At 43.5% G+C, this 24,907-nt stretch overlaps 4 protein-coding genes across 9 annotated transcripts in view; 3 read left to right on the top strand and 1 right to left on the bottom strand.

The window, feature by feature from the left end:
• The window catches only part of LOC125711414 (tyrosine-protein kinase receptor UFO-like), a 28,493-nt gene extending 25,262 nt beyond the window's left edge, over positions 1–3,231 (bottom strand). For all 3 annotated transcript variants that reach the window (XR_007383012.1, XR_007383011.1, XM_048980286.1), the window contains exon 1: positions 2,594–3,231. Coding sequence is in view for 1 of the 3 variants with exons in the window: in XM_048980286.1 (XP_048836243.1) it covers positions 2,594–2,669 (76 nt within the window). In the remaining 2 variants the exon portion in view is untranslated. The remainder of the gene's footprint in view (positions 1–2,593) is intronic.
• LOC125711416 (uncharacterized) lies at positions 389–7,674 on the top strand. Its single transcript, XM_048980290.1, has 6 exons — positions 389–641; positions 5,282–5,395; positions 5,892–6,150; positions 6,321–6,354; positions 6,701–6,866; positions 7,120–7,674. Exons 1-6 carry the CDS (start codon positions 542–544, stop codon positions 7,455–7,457), a joined length of 1,011 nt encoding a protein of 336 aa, XP_048836247.1. The 5' UTR covers positions 389–541; the 3' UTR covers positions 7,458–7,674.
• Positions 7,675–13,914: 6,240 nt separating this feature from the next.
• LOC125711524 (cytochrome P450 2C25-like) lies at positions 13,915–24,458 on the top strand. Of its 4 annotated transcripts, none has more exons than XM_048980504.1 (10): positions 13,915–14,007; positions 20,194–20,517; positions 21,206–21,368; positions 21,485–21,634; positions 21,808–21,968; positions 22,140–22,316; positions 22,438–22,579; positions 22,667–22,854; positions 23,163–23,304; positions 23,956–24,458. In XM_048980504.1, exons 2-10 carry the CDS (start codon positions 20,344–20,346, stop codon positions 24,135–24,137), a joined length of 1,479 nt encoding a protein of 492 aa, XP_048836461.1. In that variant the 5' UTR covers positions 13,915–14,007; positions 20,194–20,343; the 3' UTR covers positions 24,138–24,458. The 4 variants fall into 4 exon arrangements, with proteins under 4 accessions (XP_048836461.1, XP_048836460.1, XP_048836458.1 ...); XM_048980503.1 differs by lacking the exon at positions 13,915–14,007 and adding an exon at positions 20,014–20,102; XM_048980505.1 differs by lacking the exon at positions 13,915–14,007 and adding an exon at positions 20,841–20,932 and having other exon boundaries at positions 20,403–20,517.
• LOC125711527 (cytochrome P450 2C19-like) lies at positions 14,018–17,619 on the top strand. Its single transcript, XM_048980508.1, has 9 exons — positions 14,018–14,422; positions 14,579–14,741; positions 14,858–15,007; positions 15,181–15,341; positions 15,513–15,689; positions 15,804–15,945; positions 16,033–16,220; positions 16,442–16,583; positions 17,108–17,619. Exons 1-9 carry the CDS (start codon positions 14,249–14,251, stop codon positions 17,287–17,289), a joined length of 1,479 nt encoding a protein of 492 aa, XP_048836465.1. The 5' UTR covers positions 14,018–14,248; the 3' UTR covers positions 17,290–17,619.
• Positions 24,459–24,907: the final 449 nt, after the last annotated feature.

Below are 24,907 nucleotides of genomic sequence, written 5' to 3'. Positions count from 1 at the left end.
CCCCCCTCATGCTCACTTAAGGAGAAAAATCTCAAGAATGTGCCAGCGAGCTGATAAAACATCCAAGTAACATTTAGCATTTTACTTCCCAGCCGTAAAGCCTAGATAAGCTGTCAGCTGAATAATATCTTGCCGGGACAGTTCAGGTTAAGGACATTCTTGAAGGTCCAACAGCAGTCCAAAGACTGTATGACACAGCTTCTTAAATATAACCATGTACATATTCTCATCTGTGGCCACAAAAACACAAGTGCAGTGGAGAAGGCAGAAGGGTCTACCCAGTTAACGTGACCACCCTCCCAGTTCACCAACCACAGCATGGCACTGCCACTTTCCGATAGAAGGTGCTGAGCGTTCAACATTGCACAGAATGTGAGCATGTGACTGTATTATCAGGCCGTAACATAGTATGGATGCTTTCTCACGCCTTGGCTTCCTGCCATACGATGAAAAGACAAGCCTTCTCAGGCCTGTCAGCCTATAATGCTTGTCTTTTTCAAAGTTTAACCTTTAACCCTTGACCTCCGCCCTCTGAACCCCTATGGGGCGTATCCTTTATATCATGCTGACATTGTGTCCGAGGCTCCTACTGCAGCGGACGGACCAAAGTGCGGATTTATGGATGTCGGCGATGCCATTTGGTAAGTCACATAATATTCCAGCTATTTGCACACTGAGAAAGATGCTCGACTTCCTTCAAAACGCAAAATGGGACCATTCATGGATTTAAAAAAAAATTGCACGAAATGTGGTAGGGAATGTTAGCAGAAGAACATGCACAGGCATTTGGGTGAGACTCACACAGAGTATCTCAAGCTGCCAAGGATCTGTTTATACTGAGAGGCCCTTGCCTACCCTTGTGGATCCTCCTTTGAAATCCTTTCTTGGATGTTACATTTCACTATAGGCCAGCAGGGTGTTTCCTAGAACGCAGCCAGATGCAGTCTGACACCACACACCTTCCTTCATTTATAAGCCACCCTGTCTCCTAAACTGCTTCCTCGGTTTCTCCTTAACATTTCACCCTCAGCTCTTCTTGATGCTGCTGCCCTCTTGCATTCAGCGTTAAGAACATAAGAACATAAGAAATTTACAAACGAGAGGAGGCCTTTCGGCCCATCAAGCTTGTTTGGGGAGAACTTAATTAACAGTTCAGAGTTGTTAAAATCTTATCTAGCTCTGATTTGAAGGAACCCAGGGTTTTACACTAACAGGAAGACTATTCCATACTCTACATGCTGTGTAAAGAAGTTCTTTCTCAAATCCAGTTTAAAATGTTCTCCCGCTAACTTCCACTTGTGGCCACGAGTTCTAGTATTTAAACTAATATTGAAATAGCTGTTTGGTTGAACAGCATCCAAACCTGTTAGAATCTTATATACCTGGATCAAGTCTCTCTGCCACGTATCTTTGTACTTTTAGTTCGCAAATGCTTTTGTCCACAGTGACGTACGTTACAAACAATTGTGCTGTCAAGGAGTCGACCTGGCGTAAGTGCAACTATGTTGAGCGTCCAGTCAATGCCCACGTACAAATGTCAGGTGAACTGGAGCAGAAGCTGTACAACATCTCTCAGACAAAGCAAGAACCTAATAAGCCTGAGCATTCCGGAACATCCTCGGATTATTCCTTTGACCTGCTTGTTGCAACCTTTCTCCACTTCTTTTCTTAAAGCACCCATGACAGGTAGACAGCTATGGCTAATCCTCACCCATCCCCACAAACTCTTGTACGCATAACATTTACTTTGGCTTCACTATCCCACTAACGCCAAAGCTGAGAGATTTTTAGCGAGTTGGACCATACAATGCAAATGGCTTCACATCATTTGAGAACAGAAGAAAGCACTTTACACATTCATCGCATTCTGGCAGACGTCTGCAACCAGCTCTTTCCAAACAAGCAGCTGCTGTCTTACATTAAAATGTTAAAATTCTTCTAACAATTGAGATGTTTTCACAGTCAACCTTGCAGCTTCTACCTGGGGGCTCATTTATTGTGTGTTAATTGCTATTAATGAACTCCATCCCCCACCTTTTATCTTTCCCTGCAAACCAGTGTTGCCCACAGTTGAATTTGAAAGTAGGGTACTGCAAGGAAACATCTGACAGACATCATACCAAAACAAATACTTTGGCTCAGGCTAGATTTGCCCAATGAGGCACAAATTGTGTTTTCTTTTGCAACGATATCACGGATTCCCCCCAGAACAGACATCTCCGAAAGCAGTTTCACTATAAGTGTCAATCACTTTAAAAATGACACCGTCCAAGCAAGACCCGGTAAACAGATACAGGTGAGGAAACATGGTACGTGATTTCTTTCAACACATTGTGGTGGCACTGTAAACACCACAAATGAAAACAGGGCCGAAAGACCGGAGAACTGTCAATTATACCAGGGCACATCGGTACCAAATCATTACTGACATGTTCCGGAAAATATACCGAATAATCAGGTGTACTTCAGCAAGTAACTCCTTTTAAGTAGAAAGGTGAATGCATTCACATGGGGTATAGATCTTAAATCTGTCATATTGATGAATGATTTATGCACTTGTAAAGCGAATACGGAATACACAGTAATTTCTTACCAAGCAGGGTATTTGCGGCAACTGGACACATCAGAAGGAACGTCGCCAGCAGCAAGGAACCGTTCATATAACCCATGTTGCTTTCCCGAGTTCCTGGTCGAGTGGAAAGTTGCTTTCGTACAGCGCTCTTCTCGCCTGTGCCGGATCCGCATCAGCGCATCCCCGAGTGGCCAGACCGGGACCAGGGCTAACTTCAGTAACTTCACAGGCGCACCTCGGATTATTCAATAAATTGTTTACAGGTCTGCGCTTAGAAGCCAGTTTCAAAACCAGTTTTTTTTTTATTCCCAATATCCCCGCCCTCAGTTCATAATAAAAGAAACACTGGTTTATATCAAGTTCATAAGTTTGTAGTCCGTCATGTTAAATTCAAGGTATGAGGGAATTGGTCTTCAGAAAAGATATTGATTGCAGAAAACTTATTTAGATCGCAGGGTAACATACGATAAGAAGTGAAACTCAATAAAATGATTTTAAAAATCGCAATATCGATCAGCTATTTATCTGTTTTATCTCCGAAAAACTTCCAGTAGTTTCTGCAGTCCCGTATTCTTATCCTCTCCTTTTTCTTCTGGGGCTGTTTTTCCTTGACTAACTTTCCTCTCACATCTTCGACTGTTGCCTCCAAACTTTTTTCCCCCTCTAACCCCCCCTCACACACGACTCAAATTCCAAACTTCCTTCCATTCTCCCCCCTCCTCCCGCGCACCTCCCAGTCTCTGTTTTGCCCCCACCCCCGTGTTTTCTTAATGCTTTTCTCACAGAGGGGGTGCTGAAGTGTATACATTTTTATTATTATTATTTCCGCAACTAAATGGTTTAGGAATCGATTTAACATCAATATAGGGTTACACACTTTCGTGCAAATGTTAAATAGTAGGATGTTTTAAACATTTCTTACTAAAATCCAATTTTTACCGACCATTTTTGATCGCAGCAACCTACATCACAGAATCAGTGAATTTTACATTGAATCTGCACAGATGAATAAAGACACTTAGCTCGTCGTCGTGCGGTTTATGGGTCTTTTTCTGAGTATTTTTTAAAGTTGTTATTACTATCCCTGAAAACTTTTATGCACTATTATAATATAATATAGTAGGCCTACCAAATATAATATAGGGTAATAGTTCATTAATGGCATTTCCAGCAAATCGACAGCAAACAATTTATAAATAAATAATCAAATGATCACAGAACTTTCAGGAAATGTTCTCAACGAAACTGTATTGGGAATATTAGACTCTAAGCCCATTCTGGTTACACATGTACTGTAACACAGTAGACTATGGCCGATTATAAACCTCAAGAAAACAATCACCGATTAGACCGAAAACTTTTAACATTTTCTTTTTCATATGTTTCCTGCCTGGGGCAGATAGTTTCCCTTTCATGAGCTTAATAAGATGAGGTCTAGCCACTCTGCAAGTTCAAACAAGACGGAGAAAACGTAATGCGGACGGAGTTGGTCCGGGTGTTTGAACAAGTGCTTCAGAGGTTCTCGGGTCTATTGCACACATTTATATTTATACACAACGAACTTTTGCAAACTGTAAGCCACTAGGTTCATACTAATCTCTGCTGTGACTGACCTTCAATTACTTCCCCTCTCCGCAACCAGGACAGATAATGTTGTTTTGGGGTTGAGTTTACACTGGCCCTTTAAATGTGCGCAGGGACAGTGAGTAAGTTCCCAGGGTCTTTAATAGAGATGGAGTGAGACTGAGAAAGACCCCATTGTATGTCTCGTCTTTTCAGACGCGCTGGTTAAATGGGCCTCACGCAGCACACACAGATATGGGCATACTGAAACACAGGGCGAGCTGGGGAGGGGGCTCACAGCCATCAAGAGCTCCCCAACAAAAGATGGGGGGATTTTTCCCCCGAGTTTGTAACAGACAGACAGAGGGGTAGTGTGCTGCTGATGGCAACGGATCAGGGAATCATGGAGTCTTTATCAGAATTTTAAATCTTAGCTGGCATATTGTTTCAGCAACATGCTAAACCTGTCGACCCAAATCGTTTTTTTCCCACAGGTGGGAAGGAGCTGAACATTGCCGCCCCCAAGAGGGCGAACATTTGAGGGGAGGATCTATAGCGAGTTTAAGGTTCATGACGGCGTTTTAAGGAATGCAACTCACTGGCTGATCTCGCAGGACCAGTGAAACTGAGTTACCTTTAGTGAGAGAGAAGGAGAAACAAAGCACAAAGACAAGCAAATTCCTTTTAAGTAAAATCTGATAAGGAGCTGTCGCCCCTTTGTGGTCGACCCAAGCTATGGCACCTTAATTAGGATGCGCTTGTTTTGATCGAAAGACCTCTCAGTCATACCTTTTAATGGATAGATTTCTTATACAAATAGCTAAAAGGAAACATATGCCCATGATATTCAGCGCTTTTGTCTCGTTTTCCAACAAGCGCTGTCAGAACAGGAACTGTATGCACCCTCCAGCCAGAGAGAAGGTTATTAACTTGCAGACAGTATTAGTGTGTGGAATGGGGGAGGGGGTTGCATGGTGGGGAAAATCCAGATAATCTTCCAAGATTTTTTTCATCATGATTATTACTGTGGCATCCATGAGCCTGGTGTCACGTGGCTTCGTAGTCGCCTGTGTCCTCCCGGTGACGGGGAGACCAATCCCTAGAAACTCATCATAACCGGGATTAACCCCCCACCCTCGGGGACAGTATCTCTGACAGAGGCACAGTGGGATCACTCCAGTCCCTTCTGCTTCTCGAGTGGAAGACTCCTGCGTACCATGAATCCCAAGGGCATACACTATGGCTTCCTCAGGAAGTACGGTAGGACAGTTATCCATCCATCACCCCACTCGCCTCCTTCATCGCTCTTTCTCCTTTTGTCGGGCTGCGTTGGTGATACAGCTGTTAGCCAGTTAGGTTGAGCTGCAGTGACTCGAACCCGAGCCAACAGCACTCCACCTGTCTGCTTGAATGTGCTCCAGCGCGACTTTTCAAATCCTTTTCATATCTCTCAAAATAAACAGCGATGGGCGCAATTTAACTCGTGCTGCCTAAATGCCATTGTTTTCCCATCTTCTGTGTTAAAAGGGAGGTAAACGTTACACTGGAAAGTATAATAATTCACCCAGATTTGATTTGCCCTTTGTGACATTCTCTTTCAGCTGTCAGAGCTGAATATGCAGGTGCATGTCTTAATCCCACACCCTGGTTTTACCCCTTTCACCCCGACAGCCCCCCCTCTCCTGAAACCCTCTCTGGCGGGCGCTTACAACTCTCTCTCGCTCTGTCTCTGATCGGTTCCATCCTGCTTCCCCAGGGGGTTTCATGTTTAAGCAGTGGAAGGAGAAGTACCTGGTGCTGAATGCCCAGGGAAACCTGCTGGTGTGTCGTGATGCAGAGTCACCTCCGGACCAGGTGCTGTCTCTGTCGAAGGACTGCCTGCTCATCGCTGAAGGCAGGGAGATCCTGGATCTGCCCCGCCTCCCCCGGGGAGGTCGCCGAGAGTGCTGCCTGGCGCTGATCCTCACTCAAGACAAATTCCTGTTGCTGCTGGCTGAAAATGCTAACGACTGCAGGTGAGCATTTACATCCACCAGGGGGCGATGCAGCGCAGCACGTAAACTTCTAGGTGGCGCTTTTAAAATTCTTTTTAAAAACTCTCCCATTTGTGTGTCTGCAGCCTCACTGTTTTAATTTCACGAGCCGATCGCGAAGCTGCTAACTTTCTGTTTATCCCTCTATGCAGCCAGTGGCTGAATATGCTGAGAAAAGTGAGACAGGTGAGCTGTAACCTATTATACCTTCACAGAGCTGTAATATACTGATGGCCAGCGTGGGGCGCACTTCACCATTAGAAGACACCAGGAGATGATGCTCTGACATTTCCATGTAGACTTGTGCTCTGATTCAGACAGACTCGGCGGAGCATTAGACAACACGGCAGCAGCATCCTTCGCCTGATACCTGTTATTGTGGAGGGAAGTTGTTACAGTTTTTTTATAAAGGGTGACAGATATGCAGAAAGTAGGTGAGCTGTTATAGTTAGGACAGGTTGACGTTAGGGAATGACGTGCCAATTCACCAGTCCTCCACTAGATGGCAGTACATCTCCGTCGTTTGATTTAGGGTGTCACTTCCAATGGGCCATCCTGGAAAAGACAGCCTAGCTTCACCACTTCTATCATGGATGGAGACCCTGTATCGTCCCAGTTCAGGGAAGGGGAAACCCCAGCCGCCTTGTTCAGAGCGAAAGACAACACCTCCTATTACCAATCTCTCAGGAGGGGGAAAGGTAGCTCGTCTCTATGGATAATAATAGATTATATAACCCCGTCAAAGTGTGATTCTTCCTGATTCCTGATCTCCCAGAGTGCTTTCCGTCTGTGTGCACATCCTTCTGTAACCGTTGCTAAGTAACTTCCCACCAATGGCCTTCCTGTCTGTGGTTGTCATTGTGCTGCCTGCAGGGCATTTGTGAACTTCCTGTTTGTGAACTTGCTGTTTGTGAACTTCCTGTTTGTGAACTTCCTGTTTCTACACCACAGGCACCATCTCCCCGCGGGCAGTGCAGAGTGGACCTTTGGCTCCACCCCCGCGTTCTCCTGACTGCCTTCGGCACGGAAACAGCATCGATGCGCGAGCGGTGAGAGCGGTCTGTCTACTAATGGGAGGGGCGGCCGCATCCTCCATGCTGGGCTGCCTCAGCTCTTTGCCTCCTCCATCTCATAACGTCAGATCAGCAGACTCGAATCCCTCCAGCGAGCTTTCGGGATTAGGGACGGCGGGAGAGCACCATGCCGCCAACTCCCCGAACATCCAGAGCTTCGACTTCGAGGGCGACTCTGACTTCGACACCTTTGACTGCGGGGGATTTGCCTTCTAGAAAACAAAAATCAGGTTAAACACAGACTTTCCTCTCCTATCGACCCCTACAGTAAAGTTCAATTGATCAATTCCTCAGATACAGTACTTACCATAAGCACGTTATTTATTTATATTTAAATAGTCAATCCATGTCTTGTTTTCCCTGATTTTTATTGCTTTACCACTCCAGTCAGCCTGAAACATAATAGAGATGAGTTTTCAAATAAAGAATGCTCTTGCTCTGAATATTCGTCTGTCTGCTGTTTTAAACTTTTTCGGGAAACTGCACCAATGCATCGTGACTGACCTCAGAGTCTGTGTGGGTCTCACAACATGTAGCAAATGATAGGGCTTGTTTGCATCCTATACAGCCAGTCGCTGTATAGTAGCATAGTCGTACAGGGCAAAGCCGCGATGCCCGGATGTGCTTGGTAGTTAATCCTACGGGATTATAAAAGTGGCCCTGTTTCACATAATAATGACTCCTTCATCTCTAGAACACATGCACAGAGCAGCACAGCCTGTGTCTGCTAGCCCAGATGGAATGTTAAAGACCATCTGAAAATCTACCAAACACAGAACACAAACTATCAGTCAGCAGAGGACTTATCTGTCTTACATAAGTTATGATGAAAAAATAATGTATCTGGAATTCATGATTCCGTTTTCAACTTTCATGAAAATACAGATATCAGCCCAAAATCGGCTTCATGGGTGTTTTAAGGAAGAAATCGGTCAAAACCTTACAGCATGAAAAGTCAACGAAGCAAAATGTTTTTTATTTTAGTTTTCGTAAAATTGTTGTCAGCAAAAGAAAATCTGGAGAGATGTATAACATTTTATTTATGTGTAAAGTGCAGCAAAACTAATCTAATACATTTCACAATTTTACTATTCAGCAAAAAACAACTGCAAAAAAAACAGCACATTTGTTTTCTGGTACAATATTTCAACATGTCACATTCCAAAAACAATCTTATTTTGTACATTTTGCCTGTAGGGCCGGAACTGAAAGATGGCTGCAAAGAATTATGGGTAAAGGGAAGCGTCATTAGGTGAACTCTGACCTATCTGAGTCTCCTTCCACTCCTGGAGGTAAAAACAAAACAACAGAGGAGTCGCTGCAGGAAGCTACACAAATAAACAAAACAAAAGCACGGATAAGAAGGTTAAAGGGGAAAATGTATAAATAAGGAAAGCTGTGGGCTGGGTGGTGCTCTTACTGCACTGTTAATGGGGCGTCTCCACTACCCTGGTTCTAGTTGGCCTCATGCTGGTTCTGGTGCTGCTTTTCAGCTGGGGGGTGGAGCTGTAAGGATGTTAATCTCTCACCAGGCCCCAAACCACTGCCCCTGCTGGGGAACCTAATGCAGCTGGACAGAAATGCTCCCTTCAATAGTATCCTCAAGGTGAGACTCAATTAAGTCCTGCTCGTGCAATTTGGTGTAAGTTATGGATCTCCTTTGTTAACTTCACCTTTAATCTATCCAATCTCGTTGCCCAAGACAAAAAACAGGTTTTTGGTGTATCTTTCCAGTTAATAATAATGGACAATGAATTCCCACTATATAGTAAAAGTAAAAGTTATGGCCTGGTGATGACTGTGTACATCAGTCCTCAGTGTTGTGTGGTTCTGGTGGGGTATGAAGCTCTAAAAGAGACCTTGGCTGGACCAAGCATCGTTTTCATATATAAGGGCTTGAGAGGTTATGGTAAGATAAACTAAAACTGTTAACACTGAGCATGATCTCACTGAATGAAGCCTGGACTAGTGGGATTGCCATCTGCTGCCAGTAATGAGTTAACCTGAAGCGAGCCACACCATGACCTGTGGGAAGCAGGTTTAATTGGGTGATAAGTGGAAGGGCACATTAATCCCTCACATTGTTAAGATCCTGCCTCCATTACTTTTTGCTCTTAACGCTGTTTGTGCCTCATATAATCATAAAATGATCTGTTCAGTTTTCTCGCATGGTATATCATTAATCTGTGTCCAAAAATACACTGTTAAATTGTAAGGGAAGAGAACTATGGTTCAGACTATAAGAGGTACAGACTATAAGAGAACCACTCTTGAGTTCCTCTTGTTTCCTGTGAGGTGTGACCATCAGTAACAGGGTTTGCTGGCATCAGCTGAGACGTTTTGTTGACAATGCAAAATGTTAAAGGAAAATTACTTTGATGAACTTCACAATAAAACTGATTAATAAATCACCTATTGATTTTTGCTATTTATAGCAAGGCTTTCTGTGTCTTCTGTGTTCCATCTTTGATGATTTTAGGTAAAACTTTAATGAGTATATTATCGTAAAAGGCCCCGTAACCCAGTGCCAGCTGTCTGTCCCACAGGGAACAATGATTCTCCCCTTGTTGCGCTCTGTGTTGAGGGAGGAATCCCTGTGGGCGTCGCCACGGTATTTCAACCAAAGAAACTTCTTGGATCAGAATGGAAACTTCAGGACAAATCCAGCTTTCTTGGTCTTTTCCACATGTATGCAAATCCTCCAGAATGCTCCACTTTGACCTTGTCTTTGTTTGTAGAACATCGCATAGCTGTTGCTTCAATGCTAACATACATTAGTAGCTGGTCACTCATTGGAAGCTCAGTCTAGCTGCACCTAACTTGTGATGTATTATTATGTGATGTCAGATACTGTAGGATTTGGCATTTCCCTTCTCTTCCATAGTGTTTCACATGCAGGGGCACTGCATCTCACTCAAGCATATTCCAAAAAATTCCTACAAAGGTAACATTTGTAATTTAAAAATATATTTAGACAGTAATACTCAACTGCCAATGCTACTGTCCAAAATCAGTTGTGGTTTTCTTTTTAAATGGCTGACCTCCTGTACAGGCTGGTCTAGGTTTTTACTTCACAGCCATAATCCAAATGGATCTTCTCAGGTAAGCGGTCCTGTGTTGGGGATTCCTGGCAAGGATGGAGCTCTTCCTGTTCCTGGTGTCCTTACTGCAGCACTTCACCTTCTCCTGCCCTGGGGGGCCTGACAGCCTGGACCCCACCCCTGAGTATAGTTCCTTAGGTAGCCTGTCAAGCCAATACCAGCTCATTGCTGCCCCCCGTTGAACATCCCACATATTGCAGTTGTGCCAATAATTGTGACCACAATGCATGCACAACACATCCCTCGGAATAGTATTAGTACCTCACATTTATAAAGTCAAGAATCTACTTTACATAGTAAGTATTTTTATCAAAATTCCAAGAACTGATACAGTTATTTCTTCACGTGATGTTTTGTATTTAGTTACCAGGACAATTACAGTAAAAAGCCCATAATGGTTTGTTACAATGTCTTTCAATCCAATCCTTGGGGACATCCAGACAGTCTGCATTTTCATTCGCACCGACGTCCCAGAGCAAACCAAATACCCGGTAAGGTGTGTCTGTGTGTCCCCGAGAACTGGGCTGAGAAACACTGGCCTGTTAGATTGCAGAAGTCCAAAGATATTTTTGTTGTGCATGGGTTCAGTGACAGAACCAGATATGGGACTGAAGCTGTACAATAAAATTCCGTTATAGTGGACTCTCTTATAACGGAATATCATCTATAACGGACGAGGTCCGTTGGTCCCGGCCGTGCGCGTTTAAGAACATGCAGAAAAGCATCGGATATAGCGGACTCGTATATAACGGAATTTCGCTTATAACGGACAAATAATTTGGTCCCCAGGGAGGCTTCCGCTGTAGTTTTGATCGGCTATAACGGACATGCAGGCTCCGCCTACAAGGCGTGGCGTGCCGGTGATATCCAGCGCAGATACGTAGTCAGGAATCTCAGGGTCAGCTGCTCCTGGAAGTACTGAGATCCAAGAGGAAGCTCAGAGGGCTTTTTCTATCGTTGCTCCCAAATTATGGAATAACTTGCCCTTGCAGGATATAAGGGACTGTTTTGCCAGGTCCCTTGAAGTCCGTTATAACGGGATTTTACTGTAATTCTTTTCTTGATTGCATCGCACTCCTGGTTGCATACGACAATATCTATTTCCAATATGTAATAAGTGATGTTTCGTCACCGAGAATCCTCTGGTCTTCATATCATTGTAATTCTTTATCCAATCATTTATACATCTGCTTCAAGTTCTGAAATTTGTATCTATGTATATGTTTTGTTTTTAAATGATAGTGATGACCTCATTGTATAGTCTGCTTGCCGTAAGAAAACAGGCACAGAGAAGAGTTATGAAAAGAATGAAGATGTATCTATGTCATTGTTACAGGTTGATGAATGACTTGTCTTTATGTGTGTCATACAGCGAGTGAGACCAGGGACACTTGCACTAGTGGGGGCAGAGGATGTAAGGATGAATTCCGGAGTCACCTCATCTCAAAGGGTTGTATTTGTTTACAACGTTTGTCCTGTGTAGAATCAATTTTTATGGCTCACTGTTGTAAAGTAGACATTGGTTATCATGTGAGCTGACAGAAGATGAAGTGATACCGGGGTTTGCCAAATTTCTGTTTCCAAGTCACACCACTCGCAGGTGACTCGGACTAATGAAACTCAGCTGCCCCTCGATGGCTTTGCTTTTACCCAGTTCAGAAAAAGTCAGCTCAGCTGGGATGATCGAGGAGATGGTCGCTCTTGCTGTAGGGTGGAGTGAATGGATAAATTGCAGGATTACAGTTCAGTTCGCTCTGCCAGATTGTTTATTGGTCTATCCAAATCATTCGGCACTCGGTAACCTTGCTTTCCTGCCACTCAAAGTCCTGCAGGATTGAAGTCACGATGACTCAGGAGTTCTCAATACCACAACACAATTGTGTAATACCTGTTTCGGCATTATGGCTGTCAATTCCAAACATCTATTGGGGGTAATCAGTGATGGCTGGCTCATTTCAGCACTCATGCTTGTATGGGTATCAATTTTGGTGGATGTGTATTGCATATTTCATATTCCATGAATATTGCACAGTAGGAATAGTTTATGATGGGCTGGTGTACCGTAATCAGACATAATTATATATAACATCTCTATTTTGGGGTGGTGCAGTTGTTAGTGCTGCTGCCTCACAGTAAGAAGACCCTGAGTTCAGTCCCCTGGTTGGGTGTAGGACCTTTCTGTCTGGAGTTTGCACGCTCTGCTCGAGTTCGCGTGGGTTTCCACCGGGGGCTCCAGTTTCCTCCCACAGTCTGAAAGTGTGTGTGGTAGGTAAATTGGCAAATCTAAGTTGGCCCTGTGGGTGTGTGTGCCCTGTGGCGACTGCCCAGGGTTGGTTTCCGTCTGTGCATGTTGTTTCTGGGCTAGGCTCTGGTCCTACCTGTGATCCTGGTTAGGATTAAGCGGTTATGGGGATGGATGGACATACACAATTAACTTAAGGTTGCCAAACTTCTGTTTCCAAGTCACACCACTCACAGGTGACTCAAACTAATAAAACTCAGCTGCCCCTCGAGGCTTTGCTTTTACCCAGTTCAGAAAAAGTCAGCTCAGCTGGGATGATCGAGGAGATGGTCGCTCTTGCTGTAGGGTGGAGTGAATGGATAAATTGCAAGATTCCGGTTCAGTTTGCTCTGCCAGTTTCTTTACTGGTCTGTCCAAATCATTCGGCACTTTTGATACCGGTAACCTTGCTGTCCTGCCATTTAAAGTCCTTCAGGATTGAAGTCACGATGACTCAGAGTTTTCAATATCACAACACAATTGTGTAATACCTGTTTCAGCATTATGGCTGTCAATTCCAAACATCTATTGGGTAATCATACATATATAATGAATAAAAGTGACATGTATATAATGCTTTTCAAGACACCCAAAGCACTTTACAGAACCAGTGGGGAGCCACTTCATCCACCAAAACTGTGTAGCACCGACTTGGGTGGTGCGACAATAGCCATCTGCGCCAGTAGACTCACCACACGGTGGTTGCTTGGTTTTTACGTTTGATCTGAAAAACAGCACCATTTGTACAGCACAATGTGCTGGTCAGGACAGGCTAACCTGTTAGTCACACCGATGCCTTTTCCAGCAGCAACCCAGCTTTTCTAATTGGTCCAACATTGAAGTACTGGCCAGGCCCAAACCTGCTTCCCTTCAGATGGATAACCTAGTCTGAACGGCAGGTGCTATGGCTGCTGACAAAAGGTTCATATATATAAGTGTTCATAGTTTCTATAGCACTTAATACTAGGTTAAATGGTATGTACAGTTTGTGTGTTTTACTATCAGCCTCCGTAATAATATATTTTGTTGAATTTGTGTAAACGTCTCGCACAATGACAATTGTCAACATGTGGCCGGTGTTTGTGAATGAATCGAAATAGAGCAACAGCATCTAATTTCTGTGTGTTAGTTTTATGATGAGAGGGACTGGTGATAAGACTGTTTACTTTAGCTTCTGATAACGACAGAAAAAAAGCCCAAGATAACAGATACACACTCTGGGTAAAAAGTCACAAGAAGCTTGTGGTTCAGCTCTGGCCTACAGAACTTTAATCTCCACCCACCTCATATACATACCTGCAGTGGTACATAAATACAACATCTACTGCAGGTAAGTATGAAAAGAAGATGCAAGAGGAATAAAGAAGGAAAAACTGAAATTCAGGTACCGCTCTTGTTGATGGGATGAAAGAAGACAATGGACAGCTAATGAAGTTCAAACTCTGCCCTAATTCAATCTCCTCCCTTAACTTCAGACAAAAACTACAAACTCGGGTGAGGCTGCAGTGAGCCACATAAGCATTAGCAAAAGAATAAAATAAAAGGAGCGGAAGGAAGAAAAGAAGTAATATCTAACGAAGGACAGCTGTTAGCGCAGTGGTCGTGTTGCTGGAGAGAGAGAAGAAATGGAGATCTCCACTACACTGGTTCTAGCTGGCCTCGTGCTGGTTCTGGTGCTGCTTCTCAGCTGGGGGTGGAACCGTAAGGATGTTAATCTCCCACCAGGCCCCAAACCACTGCCCCTGCTGGGGAATCTAATGCAGCTGGACAGAACTGCTCCCTTCAAGAGTATCCTTGAGGTGAGACTATGCAGAGAACATGAGTAGACCTACATGAGATATTCTCACACTCTGTTACTAACATTTTGCTTTTAAGAGGCTTGTCTGTTTCTCTTTACGGTCCCTAAGGGTGAAATCCTAGAATGATCCCTGAAGTGCTTCACTCTTCCTTTTCAGCTCAGTAAAAGTTATGGCCCGGTGATGACTGTGTACATCGGCCCCCAGCGTCAGGTGGTTTTGGTGGGATATGAAACTGTGAAGGAGGCTTTGGTGGACCAAGCTGAAGACTTCACTGACCGAGCCCCCTTGCCGATCCTTCAAAAAATAACACAAGGCTATGGTAATCACCGTATGAGAAACTGAAGTTCATTTAAGAAGAAAATGATGACTAGCCGGTATGGTCTCCATTATGGATTTGCCTGTATTCTGAAAGATTATGCTGCATTATTTTGCTAGGTTTGGTGATCAGTAATGGGGATCGCTGGCGTCAGCTGAGACGTTTTACACTGAGCACCCTCAGGGACTTCGGCATGGGACAAAAAAGGATGGAGGAATGGATTCAGGAGGAGAGCAAACACCTAGTAGACAGCCTGGCCAGTACAAACTGTGCGTTGGGAAGGGAAGTGGTTGGGTGGAAGGTGTGTGGAGTGATTAGTGACAATGGTTTGCAGACAGAAGGGTGGCTGGTAATTCCAAATCCTGACATTGAGTTTTCCGCATTTTCTACCTTATTTGATTCTGATTCTTCTTGCTGTTCTTCTCATCCTACCCTGAACCAGCTGCCCCATGTAATCCCACCTTCATCCTGAGCCAGGCTGTATCCAACGTCATCTGCTCATTGGTGTTTGGCCAGCGGTTTGAGTACAAAGATCACACCTTTCTGCGCCTTCTCAGCATCACCAACCAGACTCTGCAGTTCATCAGCAGTCCTTGGGGACAGGTGACACATCCCCGTCCTTCCCTCATATTCTGTAGGAGTTTTGCTTTGATCCAAGAATTCAATACGTATTACAGCGATTCAGATGCTAAGAGGTACATAAGTAGGATAGCAAATACTTTTTGGTCAGTGTGCAACATACTTAAGAGATGTAATTGCTCTGCATTTCCACAGTTTTGTAACACTTTTCCTTGGCTCATGGATCACCTGCCAGGGCGTCACAATAAAATCTTGGCAGATGTTGAGGAACTGAAGGCATCTGCGGAACAGAAAATTCACAAACATCAGGAGACCCTGACTCCTGACTACCCAAGGGACTTCATCGATTGCTTCTTAACAAGACTCAAACAGGTACTGTCTTCATGTCTATGACCATAGAGTGCATGACATCCTCCATAGCACAGATCATAAAATACCACCACTTGTTACATCCTTCTACTGTCCTTTTTCCCCACATGCTAACAGGAGAAGGACAACCCATCGTCTGAGTTCCATTATAACAACATGATATTCACAGTGATCAACCTCTTCTTGGCCGGAACTGAAACCACCAGCACAACCCTCAGATACGCTCTAATGTTGCTTATAAAGCACCCAGACATACAGGGTAGGGGTCCCGGTAATACCATTCAATGAGTCACATTTAACACACTTATGTTCAAGCATTTGCTTAATGCCTCTTTCAACTTTGTAGAACGGGTCCAGATTGAGATTGACACAGTCATTGGACGAGACCGTTGTCCAATGATGGAGGACAGGAAGTCCCTCCCCTTTACCAATGCTGTTATACACGAGGTGCAGCGGTTCCTGGATATATTGCCATTCAGCCTTCCCCATTATGCAACACGGGACATTTCCTTCAGAGGCTACACCATTCCTAAGGTACGGGGAGTATGGAAAAGTACAGGGATTATGGTAAGGTACTCGGAGTATGGTCAGGCACAGGGTGTATGTCTCTTACACCTTACAGTTGCCCACATCTTCACATTGAGATACTGCTATGGGTATGATAGTTGTAGAGAAACCAGGGAAAGGTTGAAACATCACACATATCATAACACACCCCCATCCCCCATATTAACCACCGTCCCTGTGTCCTCCAGGGGACATTTATAATTCCTTTCCTGCACTCTGTGTTGAGAGACGCCTCCCAATGGGCGTCCCCATGGGATTTTAAGCCTGAACACTTCTTGGATCACGATGGAAACTTCAAGAAAAATCCAGCTTTCATGGTTTTCTCTGCTGGTAGGTGATGATGAGTCTGACATACTTCTGAATGCAAAACATTAGAATCAAAGTCTGTCATTTTCATGTGCTCTTCTTACAATTCATGCGTGAATTCAGATTTCTTTATATATTAAGTATCTTAAGTATTGCTAAATGAAACATTTTTTTTAAGCAAATGTTGTCTTCAGTCACTAGAAGTTCACATATATGATTTTAGAGGAATTTTGCGATAAAACTGTAAAATGCAGATACAACATTCTGAGCAACACCAACCCTGTTAAATGTAATAGTTTCAGGCAAAACCAACAACTCAAATGAACTTGGAGCCAAATAACACAGAGAGCAGAAACTCATCAGACCTTTCGATGAGTTTCAGTATGTTTGGACCTAAACAAACTGTACTGGAGAAAATGCACATTTATAAACATTATAAAGTCGAACTTAACCTGGGAAAGATTCTTCCTCCGTCCTCAGTCATCTTTTCCAGGATGAACAGTGATATATGCAGGTTGGTCAGGATATGCCGACATCTTCCGTCTTAGGTAAGCGGTCCTGTGTTGGGGAGTCCTTGGCAAGGATGGAGCTCTTCCTGTTCCTGGTGTCCATACTGCAGCACTTCACCTTCTCCTGCCCTGGGGGGCCTGACAGCCTGGACCCCACCCCTGAGTATAGTAGCTTCGGTAGACTTCCAAGACAGTATCAGCTCATTGCCACCCCCCGGTGACCATCTGATGGTATGTGCGTGTTTTAGAGAAATAAGGAAGCCTGAAAGGCATTATCAGTCCTATTGAGGATTGTCAGGGCCTGGAAATCAAGGTATCAGTTATGGTACTGGATCAGACCACAGCCATGCAACATGTAATTCGAATATGTTAGTTAGTGTCCTTGCATCACTCTCTGCCACTCAGCATTTATCACTGGATCCCATAAAGCACACTGTCTGAGTCTCTGTATTGTCAAAGCTGATTTACATTTAAGGTACTTAAATGTGTTTTGCTGATTTACATAATGGTGTTTTGCTGATAATAAATTTGCTGTGATCGTGTCTAACTGTCTGTTGATTCTGTCTGTTGTCTCTGCCTGCTGCCCTTCTCTCTCTGTCATATATTTCTATTAACCTGTATTTTACTTGGAGAGCTTTCTGTGTCTAACCAAAAACTTTGGTTGAATTGTTAAACAAATGCTTTGGTCACCATGACTCATACATTTCTTTTGGCATATCAACTGTCACAGCTTGGATCCACTTGCTGCAGAATTGAATTGGCCTCACAGCTTCAACCGTACTACAATAAATCTGCAGCTTTAGTGATTTGCCACACAATACCTCCTCGTTGCCCCCTATTGGCCGCTTGAGGTATTGCCCAAAAATTCTTTCAAAACTGGCTACCTGCTGAAGATAAGCAGTATTCTGCAGTGGCTTGCAGTTTGCATTCGCGAGAAAAAGGGAAAATTGATATTCCAGATGAGGATTAAAACAAGGTGAGGGACAGTGGTTAGCACTGTTATCTTACACCTCTGGGACTGGGGATAAAGTCTCTGCCATGGATCTGTGTGTGGATCTTGAATGTTCTCCCCATGTCATGGTGGGTCCACGGTATAAAACATACTAAGATAAAACGGACTTTCCAAATGGTGTTTGTGTCGAATTTTGGGTTTGTATTTTTGTATTTTCAAATTACAAATTACTTGTGTTTTAATTTAAAACATTTTCTCACACTAGTATTTTATATTTTTTATTTTGTTACATTTGAAGAGTAAGTATTTGTCATTTTTAACAAAATATTTTGATGTATTTGATATTTTGATGCATTTGCCCATCTCTGCTTATGACGGTATCTGTCTAAAATGTTCAACAGTGATGTTCCCTTAAAAAGAATCTTTTGATCCTCATATCATTGTCATTCTTTACCCAAGTCATTTATACATCATCTTCTAATTCTATAATTGTATGTATCTATATGTTTTCAATTTAATGATATTAATGCCCACATTGTATAGTCTGCTTATACCATAAGAAAACAGGCACAGAGATGAATTATGAAAAGAATGAAGATGTATCTATGTCATTGTTACAGGTTGATGAATGACTTGTCTTTATGTGTGTCATACAGCGAGTGAGACCAGGGACACTTGCACTAGTGGGGGCAGAGGATGTAAGGATGAATTCCAGAGTCACCTCATCTCAAAGGGTTGTGCTTGTCTACAATGTTTGTCCTTGTGTAGAATCAATTTTTATGGCTTAATGTTAGACATTGGTTATCATGTGAGCAGACAGAAGATGAAGTGATACCGGGGTTTGCCAAACTTCTGTTTCCACAGAAACCAGTCACAGGTGACTCAGGTTAATGAAACTCAGCTGGTCCTACTTGATTTTCTTTTGCTCTGTTTAGAAAAAGATTGAGGAGATGGTCACTCTTGCTGTAGGGTGGAGTGAATGGATAAATTGCAAGATTCCGGTTCAGTTTGCTCTGCCAGTTTCTTTACTGGTCTGACCAATTCATTCGGCACTTTTGATACTGGTAACCTTGCTGTCCTGCCATTTAAAGTCCTTCAGGATTGAAGTCACGATGACTCAGAGTTTTCAATATCACAACACAATTGTGTAATACCTGTTTCAGCATTATGGCTGTCAATTCCAAACATCTATTGGGTAATCATACATATATAATTAATGAAAGTGACATGTATATAATGCTTTTCAAGACACCCAGAGCACTTTACAGAACCAGTGGGGAGCCACTTCATCTACCACAACTGTGTAGCACCGACTTGGGTGGTGCGACAGCAGCCATATGCGCCAGTAGACTCACCACACGGTGGTTGCTTGGTTCTTATGTTTGATCTGAAGAACAGCACCATTTGTACAGCACAATGTGCTGGTCAGGACAGGCTAACCTGTTAGTCACACCGATGCCTTTTCCAGCAGCAACCCAGCATTTCTAGTTGGTCCAACATTGAAGTACTGGCCAGGCCCAAACCTGCTTCCCTTCAGATGGATAACCTAGTCTGAACGGCAGGTGCTATGGCTGCTGACAAAAGGTTCATATATATAAGAGTTCATAGTTTCTATAGCACTTAATACTAGGTTAAATGGTATGTACAGTTTGTGTGTTTTACTATCAGCCTCCGTAATAATATATTTTGCTGTACTTGTGTAAACGTCTCGCACAATGACAAATATAAATCCTTGAGCATTGAATATCACCTTTTAGTGTATTTGTTGTTTGTGACTGGTTTTTGTGAATGAACAGAAATAGATCAACACCATCTCCTTTCTGTGTGTTTGTTTTATAAAGAGAGGGACTGGTGATCAGACTTTACTTTAGCTTCTGATAACGACAGAAAAAGTGGAAGGTAATACATACACACTCTGGGTAAAATGTCACAGAAAGCTTGTGGTTGAACTCTGGCCTACAGAACTTTAATCTCCACCCACCTCATATGCATACCTGCAGTGGTACATAAATACAACATCTGCTGCAGGTAAGTATGAAAAGAAGACGAAAGAGGAATAGAGAAGGAAAAACTGAAATTCAGGTACCGCCCTTGTTGATGGGATGAAAGAAGACAATGGACAGCTAATGAAGTTCAAACTCTGCCCTAATTCAATCTCCTCCCTTAACTTCAGACAAAAACTACAAACTCGGGTGAGGCTGCAGTGAGCCACATAAGCATTAGCAAAAGAATAAAATAAAAGGAGCAGAAGGAAGAAAAGAAGTAATATCTAACGAAGGACAGCTGTTAGCGCAGTGGTCGTGTTGCTGGAGAGAGAGAAGAAATGGAGATCTCCACTACACTGGTTCTAGCTGGCCTCGTGCTGGTTCTGGTGCTGCTTCTCAGCTGGGGGTGGAACCGTAAGGATGTTAATCTCCCACCAGGCCCCAAACCACTGCCCCTGCTGGGGAACCTAATGCAGCTGGACAGAACTGCTCCCTTCAAGAGTATCCTTGAGGTGAGTCTATGCAGAGAACATGAGAAGACCTACATGAGATATTCTCACACTGTGTTTCTAACACCTTGTTTTTAAGAGGCTTGTCTGCAGAGTTTCATATTCACTAATACTTTATTCTAGCAAAATACCCCACAGCCCTTGAGTACCTATCAGTGAATTGTTTACCTATTAACTGGCCAGACTGTCCAAATTCTGTAAATCTGTTCCATTCTATTGATTGAAACAGACTGTGTCTGTTGGACTTTACCTGTGGACTCCTGCTTAACTTTTGCCTATGTTTTAGTTCTTTTTTAAAGCAGCAATCTAGTATCTATTTATTGCAGGTTTATTCATGTTGGCTAAGTGCAAAGCCGGATTGACAATCTTACCAGCAGTAAACAAGCTTTCTCACTGGAAATGCTGTTGACCAGAACGTGTGCGTATGAGAGTTTCTGCATTTACAGTCTTCATTTTCTCTGAACAAACCATTATGGCAAAGAATGATATCCTCACCAGAGGTGGCTCTAAACTCTATTTGGGGGAGGGGGTGATCAGCTCTTGGAAAAAAAATTCTCTAAAAATTTGTCCAATATCGTCACTAACATCTTGTACTCCCCACTCACCAAATTTTACCATCCCGATTTTCTGTAGGGTTCCTAAGGGTGAAATCCTAGAATGATCCCTGAAGTGCTTTACTCTTCCTTTTCAGCTCAGTAAAAGTTATGGCCCGGTGATGACTGTGTACATCGGCCCCCAGCGTCAGGTGGTTTTGGTGGGATACGAAACTGTGAAGGAGGCTTTGGTGGACCAAGCTGAAGACTTCACTGGCCGAGCCCCCTTGCCGATCCTTCAAAAAATAACAAAAGGCTATGGTAATCACCGTATGAGAAACTGAAGTTTATTTAAGAAGAAAATGATGACTAGCCGGTATGGTCTCCATTATGGATTTGCCTGTATTCTGAAAGATTATGCTGCATTATTTTGCTAGGTTTGGTGATCAGTAATGGGGATCGCTGGCGTCAGCTGAGACGTTTTACACTAAGCACCCTCAGGGACTTCGGCATGGGACGAAAAAGGATGGAGGAATGGATTCAGGAGGAGAGCAAACACCTAGTAGACAGCCTGGCCAGTACAAACTGTGCGTTGGGAAGGGAAGTGGTTGGGTGGAAGGTGTGTGGAGTGATTAGTGACAATGGTTTGCAGACAGAAGGGTGGCTGGTAATTCCAAATCCTGACATTGAGTTTTCCGCATTTTCTACCTTATTTGATTCTGATTCTTCTTGCTGTTCTTCTCATCCTACCCTGAACCAGCTGCCCCATGTAATCCCACCTTCATCCTGAGCCAGGCTGTATCCAACGTCATCTGCTCATTGGTGTTTGGCCAGCGGTTTGAGTACAAAGATCACACCTTTCTGCGCCTTCTCAGCATCACCAACCAGACTCTGCAGTTCATCAGCAGTCCTTGGGGACAGGTGACACATCCCCGTCCTTCCCTCATATTCTGTAGGAGTTTTGCTTTGATCCAAGAATTCAATACGTATTACAGCGATTCAGATGCTAAGAGGTACATAAGTAGGATAGCAAATAGTTTTTGGTCAGTGTGCAACATACTTAAGAGATGTAATTGCTCTGCATTTCCGCAGTTTTGTAACACTTTTCCTTGGCTCATGGATCACCTGCCAGGGCGTCACAATAAAATCTTGGCAGATGTTGAGGAACTGAAGGCATCTGCGGAACAGAAAATTCACAAACATCAGGAGACCCTGACTCCTGACTACCCAAGGGACTTCATCGATTGCTTCTTAACAAGACTCAAACAGGTACTGTCTTCATGTCTACCATGCACAGACCAGAGAGTGCATGACATCCTCCATAACACAGATCATAAAATACCACCACTTGTTACATCCTTCTACTGTCCTTTTTCCCACATGCTAACAGGAGAAGGACAACCCATCGTCTGAGTTCCATTATAACAACATGATATTCACAGTGATCAACCTCTTCTTGGCCGGAACTGAAACCACCAGCACAACCCTCAGATACGCTCTAATGTTGCTTATAAAGCACCCAGACATACAGGGTAGGGGTCCCGGTAATACCATTCAATGAGTCACGTTTAACACACTTATGTTCAAGCATTTGCTTAATGCGTCTTTCAACTTTGTAGAACGGGTTCAGCTTGAGATAGACACAGTCATTGGACGAGACCGTTGTCCAATGATGGAGGACAGGAAGTCCCTCCCCTTCACCGATGCTGTGATACACGAGGTGCAGCGGTTCCTGGATATAGTACCATTCAGCCTTCCCCATTATGCAACACGGGACATTTCTTTCAGAGGCTACACTATTCCTAAGGTATGGGGAGTATGGAAAAGTATGGGGATTATGGTAAGACACTGAGTATGTGGTAATGTACTGGGAAGGTACTCGGAGTGTGGAAAAGTACAGGGATTATGGTAAGGTACTCGGAGTATGGTAAGGTACTCTGAGTATGGTCAGGCACAGGGTGCATGTCTCTTATACCTTACAGTTGCCCACATCTTCACATTGCGATACTGCTATGGGTATGATAGTTGTAGAGGAACCAGGGAAAGGTTGAAACATCACACATATCATAACACACCCCCATCCCCCATATTAACCACCGTCCTTGTGTCCTCCAGGGGACATTTATAATTCCTTTCCTGCACTCTGTGTTGAGAGACGCCTCCCAATGGGCGTCCCCATGGGATTTTAAGCCTGAACACTTCTTGGATCGCGATGGAAACTTCAAGAAAAATCCAGCTTTCATGGTCTTCTCTGCTGGTAGGTGATGATGAGTCTGACATACTTCTGAATGCAAAACATTAGAATCAAAGTCTGTCATTTTCATGTGCTCTTCTTACAATTCATGCATGAATTCAAATGTCTTCATATATTAAGTATCTTAAGTATCCATCCATCCATCCATTTTCCAAACCGTTTATCCTACTGGGTCGCGGGGGGTCCAGGGCCTATCCCGGAAGCACTGGGCACGAGGCAGGGAACAACCCAGGATGGGGGGCCAGCCTATCTTAAGTATCGCTAAATTAAATATTTTTTTTAAGCAAATGTTGTCTTCAGTCACTAGAAGTTCACATATATTATTTTAGGGGAATTTTGCGATAAAACTGTAAAATGCAGATGCAACATTCTGAGCAACACCAACCCTGTTAAATGTAATAGTTTCAGGCAAAACCAACAACTCAAATGAACTTGGAGCCAAATAACACAAAGAGCAGAAACTCATCAGACCTTTCGATGAGTTTCACTATGTTTGGACCTAAACAAACTGTACTGGAGAAAATGCACATTTATAAACATTATAAAGTCGAACTTAACCTGGGAAAGATTCTTCCTCCGTCCTCAGTCATCTTTTCCAGGATGAACGGTGATATATGCAGGTTGGTCAGGATATGCCGACATCTTCCGTCTTAGGTAAGCGGTCCTGTGTTGGGGAGTCCTTGGCAAGGATGGAGCTCTTCCTGTTCCTGGTGTCCATACTGCAGCACTTCACCTTCTCCTGCCCTGGGGGGCCTGACAGCCTGGACCCCACCCCTGAGTATAGCAGCTTCGGTAGACTTCCAAGACAGTATCAGCTCATTGCCACCCCCCGGTGACCATCTGATGGTATGTGCGTGTTTTAGAGAAATAAGGAAGCCTGACAGGCATTATCAGTCCTATTGAGGATTGTCAGGGCCTGGAAATCAAGGTATCAGTTATGGTACTGGATCAGACCACAGCCATGCAACATGTAATTCGAATATGTTAGTTAGTGTCCTTGCATCACTCTCTGCCACTCAGCATTTATCACTGGATCCCATAAAGCACACTGTCTGAGTCTCTGTATTGTCAAAGCTGATTTACATTTAAGGTACTTAAATGTGTTTTGCTGATTTACATAATAGTGTTTTGCGAATAATAAATTTGCGGTGATCGTGTCTAACTGTCTGTTGATTCTGTCTGTTGTCTCTGCCTGCTGCCCTTCTCTCTCTGTCATATATTTCTATTAACCTGTATTTTACTTGGAGAGCTTTCTCTCTCTAACCAAAAACATTGGTGAATTGTTAAACAAATGCTTTGGTCACCATGACTCATAAACTTCTTTTGGCATATCAACTGTCACAGCTTGGATTCACTTGCTGCAGAATTGAATTGGCCTCACAGCTTCAAACGTACTACAATAAATCTGCAGCTTTAGTGATTTGCCACACAATACCTCCTCGTTGCCTCCCCCTATTGGCTGCTTGAGGTATTGCCCAAAAATTCTTTCAAAACCGGCTACCTGCTGAAGATAAGCAGCATTCTGTAGTGGCTTGCTAAGATGAAACTGCTAAGATGAAACATGCTAAGATAAAACGGACTTTCCAAATGGTGTGTGTGCCGTGTC

Source organism: Brienomyrus brachyistius, chromosome 17, assembly GCF_023856365.1.
Source record: "Brienomyrus brachyistius isolate T26 chromosome 17, BBRACH_0.4, whole genome shotgun sequence".
In the NCBI taxonomy this organism is placed as follows: Eukaryota; Metazoa; Chordata; class Actinopteri; order Osteoglossiformes; family Mormyridae; genus Brienomyrus; species Brienomyrus brachyistius.
Note: the sequence above shows the minus strand (reverse complement) of the source record. Positions and strands in the feature narration are given on the sequence as shown.

Bases quoted from the DNA above. Each gene is read 5' to 3' on its own strand.
- LOC125711416 (XM_048980290.1), top strand. From the start codon at position 542: ATGGGGCGTATCCTTTATATCATGCTGACATTGTGTCCGAGGCTCCTA. The intron at 642-5,281 runs GTAAGTCACATA...CCTCGGGGACAG, and splicing joins GATGTCGGCGATGCCATTTG to TATCTCTGACAGAGGCACAG. The intron at 6,151-6,320 runs GTGAGCATTTAC...CCCTCTATGCAG, and splicing joins GAAAATGCTAACGACTGCAG to CCAGTGGCTGAATATGCTGA.
- LOC125711527 (XM_048980508.1), top strand. From the start codon at position 14,249: ATGGAGATCTCCACTACACTGGTTCTAGCTGGCCTCGTGCTGGTTCTG. The intron at 15,946-16,032 runs GTAGGGGTCCCG...TCAACTTTGTAG, and splicing joins AAAGCACCCAGACATACAGG to AACGGGTCCAGATTGAGATT. The intron at 16,221-16,441 runs GTACGGGGAGTA...TGTGTCCTCCAG, and splicing joins GAGGCTACACCATTCCTAAG to GGGACATTTATAATTCCTTT.
- LOC125711524 (XM_048980504.1), top strand. From the start codon at position 20,344: ATGGAGATCTCCACTACACTGGTTCTAGCTGGCCTCGTGCTGGTTCTG. The intron at 21,369-21,484 runs GTAATCACCGTA...TTATTTTGCTAG, and splicing joins AAAAATAACAAAAGGCTATG to GTTTGGTGATCAGTAATGGG. The intron at 22,317-22,437 runs GTACTGTCTTCA...ACATGCTAACAG, and splicing joins TCTTAACAAGACTCAAACAG to GAGAAGGACAACCCATCGTC.